The sequence below is a fragment of the Thamnophis elegans genome, chromosome 5, assembly GCF_009769535.1.
Source record: "Thamnophis elegans isolate rThaEle1 chromosome 5, rThaEle1.pri, whole genome shotgun sequence".
Lineage (NCBI taxonomy): Eukaryota > Metazoa > Chordata > Lepidosauria > Squamata > Colubridae > Thamnophis > Thamnophis elegans.
The window spans coordinates 52,582,715-52,592,594 of NC_045545.1; the positions used below are offsets into that span (position 1 = coordinate 52,582,715).

Sequence of the window (9,880 nt, forward strand, 5' to 3'; positions counted from 1 at the left end):
TGTATAATAATAATAATAATGCTTCTTTATTGTCAATGCACAACATACGAACGATGAGATTGGTTGAGCTCCCTTAGTGCACCCCCCGCAACACAATACAGCTCACAGTGAAAACAAAAAAGAAAAAAAAAATCCCTAACCCAATAAATCATATTAACAAACACCAGTCCCATTACACCAGTGTGAACATGTTACACATTATGCCAGCCCTGCAAGTCCATCGTACTACTTAGTTATGATGTTGCTTCACATTCAGGAGTCTAATAATGTACCGTCACGAACTGTTTCCTGATTTACTCACTGTCAGACTTTTGATTTAATCACCAGCTCTCAAAAGTCTCTCCCACATTTATTTTCTCAGACCTATGATTTTCCAAGTTTTATCTAAACCTTATTGCTCGCCCATATTTGTTCATTTTATTGCAAATCATGGCTCCAGATCTTACCTTGAGAACATAGGTAGAACTGCTGAGTGAGTAGGTCATATCTCCAAGATGGAAGGAAATGTCAGGCAGCAAATGAATGTTTTTACATTCAACGACATACTGTGAGAGGATAAAGGAAACAGAGGTATAGAAAGGCTTTTAATTCCTATGTTATAAGTCACAGGTAATAGGAAACAGTCTTACATCTGCTTTAACCAGCTGATGATACATCACTATAGAGAAGATATCAGGATGGGGAACCGCCTAACAGTAATTATTCTAATTCCAATGGGAATCTCTCCTCCTTATCCAGATTTAATCTTGATTTCTCTTAAACAACCTTGCAGTTTAAACTACTTAGTCTTCACACTTTTGAGTAAACTGAATTAGTTTTTTTTTCTTTTTTCAAAAAGGGAAATGTGCTAAAATTGGACACTTGAAAATTTAAACATTACATGGACATTACGTGAAAGGGACTGGAAATCAAATGTGTTTCATAGCTCATTGCTGTTTTTTAGATTCCTGTTTTCCCATGATTAGAAAAGTTATGCTCAGATGTCTTTTACCTTTTCTTCTTCTACCAAAGTAGCGCCTATGGTTTTCATCAGAACAGATACTGCACTGGCTGGCCCACTGATAAAGGAAGTGCCGGTGTCTATAGCTGCTGTGCATCCTTCATGACAAAACACTACATCATTTTCTACAGAAACACTGCAGAGAAAGCAAAAGAGCATTCAGATATTCCTGTACTTTTGAAGAATAAGTCTCATTCATGTCAAAATGAAGAAAAAAACAACATTGGCATTCAAGGTCTTGAACTCCTCTGAATACCATATCACAATACAGGTAGTCCTCAAAGTACGACCACAAATGAGCCCAACATCTATGTTGCTAAATCAGAAGTTTGTTCAGTTTTACCCCACTTTTCTTGCCCCATTTGTTAAGTTAATTATTGCAGTTGTTACATTACTAACATAGTTGTTAAGTGAATCTGGTTTCCCCATTGACTTTGCCTGTCAGAAGGTTGCAAAAGGGAATCACAGACCCTGGGACACTGCAGTCATCATGAATGTGAGTCAGCTGTCAAGTATCCAAATGTAAATCACGTGACCATGGGAATGTTGCAATGGTCGTAAGTGTGAAAAATGGTCATAAGTCACTTTTTCAGTGCCATTGTAACTTTGAATGGTCATTAAGTGAACTGTTGTAAGTCGAGGACTACCTGAAGTTTGTAAGAGGAATTTATTGTTAGCATCTAATAAAAGATGGTCATCTTGGGAAAAGCTGATTTCCAAAATGCAATTAATGTTTCATATCTTTAGTTGACTGAAATGACTTCCCCTTTGGGGTTCTTGATTTTATAAGTCTGGCATTACACAGAACCTACCCCTTAAGATCAACATGCCAGTAGCCTTCTCTGCTAATGTCGACATAATGGAAGTCTCCAATGTAGTAAGAGGGATCACTGCCACCCAGGATAATCTCTCCTCCAGTGTTCAACTCTGAGTGTCTAGGCCAAAGGGGAAAAAAAATATCACAAAACAGTAGTTTTATTCTTGCTCACTTTTGCCCACAACAAGGTTTAGCAAGTTTTGTTGTTAAAAACCTATGAAGGAGAGCCATTTTGCTTTTAAGGCAGCATTTATAAGGCAATCAGTATTTCCAGAAAAAATACTCAAGCCTAGAGCAAAAGTCATATTGCCAATTAGATAGAATTTATTGAAATTACCTGTGATTCACAATTTCAAAAGATACAAAAGAAAGATTTGTGGGGATGGGGGTAGGAACCAAGTACTGAGATGATGCCTGCTGCAAAATACTCCACCAGTCATGATTTGAGATTTAAATTTCCCCTTGATAGACAGTATTAGACTTTTCCTTGCTTGGATCTATTTTCTACATAGTGAAATGTTTACCGGAATCTTTATGGCAAGTTAGGGGAAACACTTCAAAATATCCAATATTATCAGTGTTATTTCTGTTTCACTTGCTCCTATGCTAAACTCTAATCCTGAAAAAGTTCCATATTGCACATCAGTCATATTCTCTGACAATAGCCAAGACCTCTGTGAGTCCCCATCCAAATTCTAAAAGAAGCTTCAGACACGGGTGATTAGCCAATATTCTAGAATCAAATATTAGTTAACTTTGAAACAAGTTAAGGGGGACACACCCCTTTTTCTGAAAAAAATAATAATAATCATTTTCTGACAGTGAATCCAAAGCACAATCAAATTATGAATTGGTCCAATAATTTAATGTATACGTTTTATATTCCTAAACAAAACCTACCTGCTATAGTAGACAGAGAAGACCTTTTCTGACAAGATCTTTTCAGATATTATCTTATCAAAAACTGGGATAACCCCATCAATGGCCTGGCTGGGGTAGCCCATACCAAGCACTCCATCAAACCGAGCATACATGAAAGGATCGCTAGGTAGTGTTCTAGCTTCTGCAAAGAGTTGGATGACAGGAATATCGGCAACCTAGAGAAAAGCACACACAAAGGAACTGTGGAACAACAAGTTGAATGCACTCTTCAAAGGGAATAAAAACAACACTTGATTCTTTAATTCTTCCTTCTTTGTTCCCCCCACCTCATACACACCCACGTATACTTTTATGTATAGTTAAGTCATTTTTGCTTCAATCCCAGTAATTGTTCAAGTGACTAACAGGCTTGTCATGTTGTCCTTTAGGGTCATGTTTTATTAAAACTGAATTTTTATACATGTTCACTTGGCATTAGGTGAGTACATGGAAATGGATTGCTGCTTATATGATTTTCTCCCTTTTGCATTACTATGGCTTGAGGCCCAGCTCTATTACAGCCTGAGGCTACAACTAACTGGATATTCTAAGACATATAACATATATCTCTTTAGATATTGCACTTGCCTGTATTCAACCTGTGTGTTCCTTTAAAAAAATAATTATTATAAAACTTCCAGTGATTTCAGTGATGAAAAAGGTAAGTCTGGTATCCTTCAAATCTTGGACAGTGCAAATGGGATGAATGTGGTTAAAGTGCCATAGTACAAACAATTGAGATTCTCCTTGTTGGGAGCCCTCTGGTTCAGTTTTCAAAGCCTGTGAATAACCTGGCATTTGCCAGACAGCAGGAAAGCACTTCCTCCGTTTCCTTCCTTCAGAAGCACAAATGCTTATCATCCTATTAGCACTTACTCTGACAATGTCCTGGCTAAGGAAACCCTTAATATATCCTCGGCCATATGATAAAACAATTTCGGTTCCATTTGGCTTATATGTACTTGATTCAGAGGAATCATAACGATTGTGTGAGACTGAAAGAAAGAAAGAATATTAATATATAGAACATTAATTGGTTTAAATCTGTTCAGGTATCATCAAGAACATCATCAACTTCATATAGCTGGTAAGTTCAAGAAATAATAATCATACAGATTTCAGAAAGGCATACTGTACAGTATTTAAATACTAGTCAGGGATAAACACATAACAATAAATCTCCAGGCAAAATGATGCTGTAGAGCACTGCACACCAAGACAACAGGACAGTTTTTTCCCGAACGCCATCATTCTGCTAAACAAATAATTCCCTCCCCACTGTCAAACACTATTCACTAAGGCTTCATTACTATTACTATTAGTCTTCTCATTGTTCCTATCACCCATCTCCTCCCATTTATGACTGCATGATTGTAACTTTGTTGCTTGTATCCTTACAATTTATATTGATATAGATTGTTTCCTGATTGCTTATTTGTACCCTATGACTATAATAAGTGTTGTACCTTATGATTCTTGATGAATGTATCCTGTCTTTTTATGTACACTAAGAGCATGTGCACCAAAGACAAATTCCTTGTGTCTCCAATTACACTTGGCCAATAAAGAATTCTATTCTATTCTATTCTATTCTATTCTATTCTATTCTAGTGCTGAGGCAGAGTGAAGGTGCATCAAGACAGTGTGGTAGAAAAGTGAGGTTTTCCATGGGAAAACAAGGAAATTCTCACACGTCATGAAAGTGTTGTCTTTGTAGGAATGGTGACCGGCTGGGTTCCAACTGGCCCACTGTGAGCCTATCTAATCCATTCCAGCTGCAGCTCTCTTTGTCTTTACAGCCATTTCTGCTTTGGCTGCCTGAGAACTTTCTTTACAACTTATTTTGCTTTGGACATATTGACAAAAGGACTAGGGGAGACATGATAGCAGTACAGACAAGGTGGGTCAAACTATTTATCAAAGCACCAGAAGCAAGCCAAGAAACAATGAATAGAAACTAACCAAGGAGAGAAGGAACCTATGACTAAGGACAAATTTCCAAAAGTGAGAGCAATCAATGATGGAATGGCTTGCCTTCAGAAGATGTGGGTGCTCCATTACTGGAGGCTTTCAATAAGAGACTGGACAGCCATTTGTCTGAAATAATATACAATCCCCCCTCAAGCAGTTGGTTGGACTAGAAGATCTCCAAGGTCCCTCCCAACTCTGTTATTCTATGAAATTCTATGACTTCATGGAAGACCTCTCCAACGTTTGGGGGGCTATCCAGAATTTTGCTTATATTTCTAGACCAGAACTAAGCTTAACCAGTCCCGTCCTGAGTTTCTGTGTCAAGTCACCAGTAATGGGAAGATTCTCCTGCTCACCACACCTGCAGCCATAGATCAAATATTGTAAGCAATTAGAATGTAATGCAGGCAGAAACAGTGCAGGCATGGAGGCTGCAAATTGGGAACCCTGAGCATCAAGGAATCTGTGCTTGCTTGCGGCGCCCAGGCTAAATCACTGACCAACATTGCTGGGTTTCATTACAAATTGTTAACTCCACTGTTGTAAGGAGGACAAATCTGGCAGAAAGGGGTAATTAGAAGTAAGAGAAGGGAAATTAGTGAATAAGAAAAAAGGGGCAGAGGGTTAGGAGGAGTTTGAGGAGTTGCTGCTCTAGTTTATAATGGGGCAGGAGAGCTGTAAGTTTTTAACATCATTCACAATGTGAAACTAAAAAGGATTGTTTTCTCTAACACACCTGAAAAAAGTTCAGTGGTTTCCTGGAAAGGCTTGGTATGGATTTCAATAGCAGCAGCAGAAGCTAACTGTAGCTGTACTTACTAGCCTCTTCTGAGATATACTAAAAGTAGGCCCTGGAGACATTGGTTTTCTGAAAATGTATTTTCAAGGACAGAAGGAAATGCATTATTGGAGCTGTATGGAAAAGCCCCAGTGATGGAGAAATAGAGTCTCACTCTTCACACAAGGTATTTCCATGGGAACCAAACTTCCCTTGACCCATCGCAGAAGCTCCACAGTGATTGCTTTGCTGTACTGAGGAGAGCAATTCTCTAGACCAGGGGTGTCAAACTCAAGGCCCGGGGGCCAGATCCAGTACCACGGGGTGCTGAGATCTGACCCACAGGGCCACCCTGGAAACAGCCCATTTTCACTGGCAGAGCTCTCGGGCCACCACAGGTACCCCTGACATGAGTGACTTATAGCTGGCCACCCCCCATCTCCTGTCAAACACAACACTGATACAGCCCTCAGGGAAATTGAGTTTGACACCCCTGCTCTAGACAGATCTTCAAAACCAAGTTTTATTTCCCATGGAAGTATATGGAAAACAAAGATGAACAAACCAATGGGAAAGGAGGGGAAGACAAAATCTCTCCCCTTTTAACTAGCTGGGTAGATTAATCAATGGCCAGCTGACTTGATTTCTTAGGGAATATTTTATTCAAGCTAAATGTAATATTCTTTCTTCAAATTCAGTGCTCTGAGTTGTCTAACATACTATATTGTTTGCAATATAATTAAGTGTAGTGGTTAAGGGGCAGGGAGGTGGTAGTCCTGTTTTGAACCTGAAAGTCAGATTGAGCCAATCTGTCTCTCAGCCAACCTCCTAACCAGGTTATAGTTGTGGACAAAACAGGAGGAGACATCAAGCATAAAAGTACTATATATTGTGAATTTAATTATGTTAATGATTTAGTACTCATTTTTTCTATATTAATATTAACATCCAAAATCATATGTAATATGCAGTACTATCTTTGAAATTATTTTTCTATTATTAATACATTAAAATATCAGGATACTTATTCATAATCTATCATTAATTTATCATACACTGTCACTCATGGCTGCAAGCTGGTAATTGCCCAAGTATCTTATATGTAAATGATAAGAAAAATCTATTTTAGATATCAGTGTACTATGACAGGAATAAAAATACCAGCTGTATAACATTGTTCCATATGCATAATGGGAAAACATGTCAGGGTAGAAATCTTCATATGCGGTTGTTACATGTTGCCAAAACTTACCACAGGCACTGTACAATGGGGGGCATTGATGGGATGGCACCCAAAAATTAGCTGATCCTGTGTCAAAGACAACCTTGAAGATCTGGGATGGTGTTCCAATACTTATTTCACCATAATACTGCAACTGAAAGGCACATCATAACAAAGAGCAGAATAACATTTTTGTTAGAAGGGAAAATCATAATTCATTCCATCAATATCTGTATAAAATGTTGGAGTAGTTTTTATTTGCTGACTGCTTTCTTTAAGAACATAGGACACACTTACATCCAAGAAGTTTGTTAGAATAGTAGGTGCTGTTTTGTTATGAAGCTCTTCACCAAGGTAGTAGATATGGTGCTTCAAAGAAGGAAGGATGTCTGCCACTTTAATGCCCAGCCCTTGCAGTGTTTCTCGGATTGAGGGCATTTTTTTGAGTGAAATTCTGACAGGTAAAAAAAGAGAGACCATGGTAAAACTGGAAGGTATACCAGATATAGTCACATCTGCGATATATGTGGAGGTCAACAAACACAATTGCCAAGTTACTAGTGTGACTAATAGAAAAAGTGTTTGGCATATGATGATGTGTTTTAATACATAATTTGGAAGTGACAAAGCTCTATTTTAGAATGCTACCTGGTGGCAAACATACAATGCTATAAAGAATAGTATGTAGGTGAATGCTACTTTTGAAGCCCTTTTGGGAGACTGAATCCAAAACATTCAATTTTCAGAACATCCACCGGATCATGGTGTTGAGGAATGAAAAAATAGAATATCCTTTCTATGATACCAGAAGCATAAAAAAGTATACTTGGACAAAACAGAGGAAGGTAGATGTGAACCAAAACATAAGGGTGGAAGGAATGAAACATTTAGCATTTTCAAGAATACATATAAAGGAGAATATTTGTAGCTCAGGGTTGAAATGAGAGGTCCTTGGTACTTGCTGAGCTTGGTGGTTTTCTTCCAGACATTTCATTACCTAAACTAGGTAACATCATCAGTGCTCATGCTGTACTCATGCAACACTGATGGTGTTAGTTTGAGTAATGAAACATCTGCATTCTGCAAGAAAATAACCAAGCTCAGAGAGCCTCAAGGACCTCTCATTTTCAACAATATATCTTTCCAGGACCCAGAAATTCTACCCAAACTTCTTTTTTGAGGGGACACTTCCTAGTAGAGAGAAATGGCAAAAAATAGAGAACCTCAACATTTTCCTGCACTGAATAACTACAACCCTCTTTAGAGCACAGTGACTGAATCTATGATAAAACCACTGGGTGTACTCAGCACTTAAGAGCTCCCAGTTATCAAAATATATTTTCTTCTTTCCCTCCCTGGTCTCTACCCACCTTGATGTGGTTTTTTTTTTTTTTTTTTTTGCAGAGAGACAGTGGGGAGAAAGGTACCAATATCTGGAAAAATCTATTTTCTGTATGTCTAGATTCTGAGCTACTACTGAGCTTTTGGAGGAGTTAATTCGGTTTAGGTTTTTTTATTAATCTGTCTAAAGTAGCCCTAATTTAATTCACGGCTTGGTGAACTCCAACTGCATTCCCAAAGCAGTTGTTGCTAAGATTTGAAAAGCAGAGAGGTAGATAGAGCTGCTTGACAAAATCTATTCCAAAGGTGAGTAGAGCAAATGAATAGAAAGACATATATGCCTATCAAGGTTTTGGCTGTGGAATGTTGCTGTAACCGAGATGAAATCCTGCTTTCTCTCTTTTGCCTGCTTTTCTACAATAGCCTTCTCACCAATTAAACATTTCTAATCTGCTTAATAAATACTGCTGTAACCTCTCCACTCTCCTCCCCACAGTCAGATTAATGGGATGTATAGTTGTGGCTACCTTGATAAGTAAACCAACTTTCTTGCAACTAGCTTGACACGCAGCCTGAAGCTGGTTTGGTTTGATATATACCAACATGTTGCTCCAGATGGCAGTAGATACTTGCCGTGAATTGGCAATGCAGTAGTTTTAAGCTTTTCTGTTTTGAAAGAATATTTCATTTGCTTTTTGCATCATATTGTTGATGTGTTATTATCTGCTTGTTGCACTGGTCAATTACTAGGTGATATACTAAAAAAAGAAATAGTCTTACCTTTGGAAGGCATCACTAGAAGAACATAAAAAACAAGAGATAAGCAGAACAAGCTCCCAACTCCGCAGCATCATTCTGTTGGTTTTGGTATGGATGCTGTTTTTCCGAGCTCCTTTTTTCTTATCTTGTGTAAAAAAGGAAGTTCGTTCTAGTAGGCTTTTATAGCTGAACATGTCCAATTTTTAATTTTCTGCTGAGTTTTGATTGGTAAGAAAGCAGTAATAAATCTTGCCAGTTGGCAGAGGGAGGTCATCTTTGAGGTACTAACTTTGACCTTGTTTCCTGGTAAAGGTCAGTTTGGGCAGCACATTAATATTTGTGACCACTCCATCTCTTATTTATGTGCACTATTAGCTCAATATGCGAGACCCAGTGAGACAAAGTGCGAACTTACTTACGCCCCTTAAATTTTAAAATATGTCCATAGTAGGTCAGTCTTGCCCTGTTAATGTAACATTCTTGGAAAAAAATAAAACCTTGCTACAAACTATAATTATAAATACATATCCTATTATACTTGTTTTTATGGAGGCTTATTTATTTATTTGATTTGATGTTTATCCTTCCTTATTCCTTTATAAGTAACTCAAGGTAGCAAACATACCTAATACTCTTTCCTTGTTCTCTCAGTCCAGCTCACCTAGTAAAAGGACTAGTCCAAACTCACCTAACTACCTTTCATGCCTAAGGCTGGACTAGAACCCACAGTCTCCTGTTTTCTAGGTCAACAAGGATTGCCATCTGTTGCACTATATAAGCAAGAACCTTTGCTCAGAGGAATTCTTTTGGCTATATTAAACAAAAGCTACAACCAGAATTGATTTCATCTTACCACTCATCCTCATCTAGACTAGGTCATATTTTTATCTCAAAAGTTTTTTTTTAAATTTTTTAAAAAGTTTTTTATTTCCCCCCTTTTTATTTTTTTGATTTTTAAACAAACAAACATAAAACATAAAAACCATCCTCCAGTAACATACAGTGTGTCAATTTGGTTACAAAACTTTTGTGCTTCCTCACCATAGCCTTACAATTTATATAGACTCTCAT

The 9,880-nt window shown here is 37.8% G+C and overlaps 1 protein-coding gene across 1 annotated transcript in view; it reads right to left on the reverse strand.

The window, feature by feature from the left end:
- The window catches only part of REN (renin), a 10,553-nt gene extending 1,652 nt beyond the window's left edge, over positions 1–8,901 (reverse strand). The window contains exons 1-8 of the mRNA XM_032217328.1: positions 8,831–8,901; positions 7,007–7,163; positions 6,740–6,863; positions 3,615–3,733; positions 2,718–2,914; positions 1,813–1,935; positions 992–1,136; positions 447–545 (exon numbers count right to left, since the gene is read on the reverse strand). Coding sequence (XP_032073219.1) covers positions 447–545; positions 992–1,136; positions 1,813–1,935; positions 2,718–2,914; positions 3,615–3,733; positions 6,740–6,863; positions 7,007–7,163; positions 8,831–8,901 — 1,035 coding nt within the window. The remainder of the gene's footprint in view (positions 1–446; positions 546–991; positions 1,137–1,812; positions 1,936–2,717; positions 2,915–3,614; positions 3,734–6,739; positions 6,864–7,006; positions 7,164–8,830) is intronic.
- Positions 8,902–9,880: the final 979 nt, after the last annotated feature.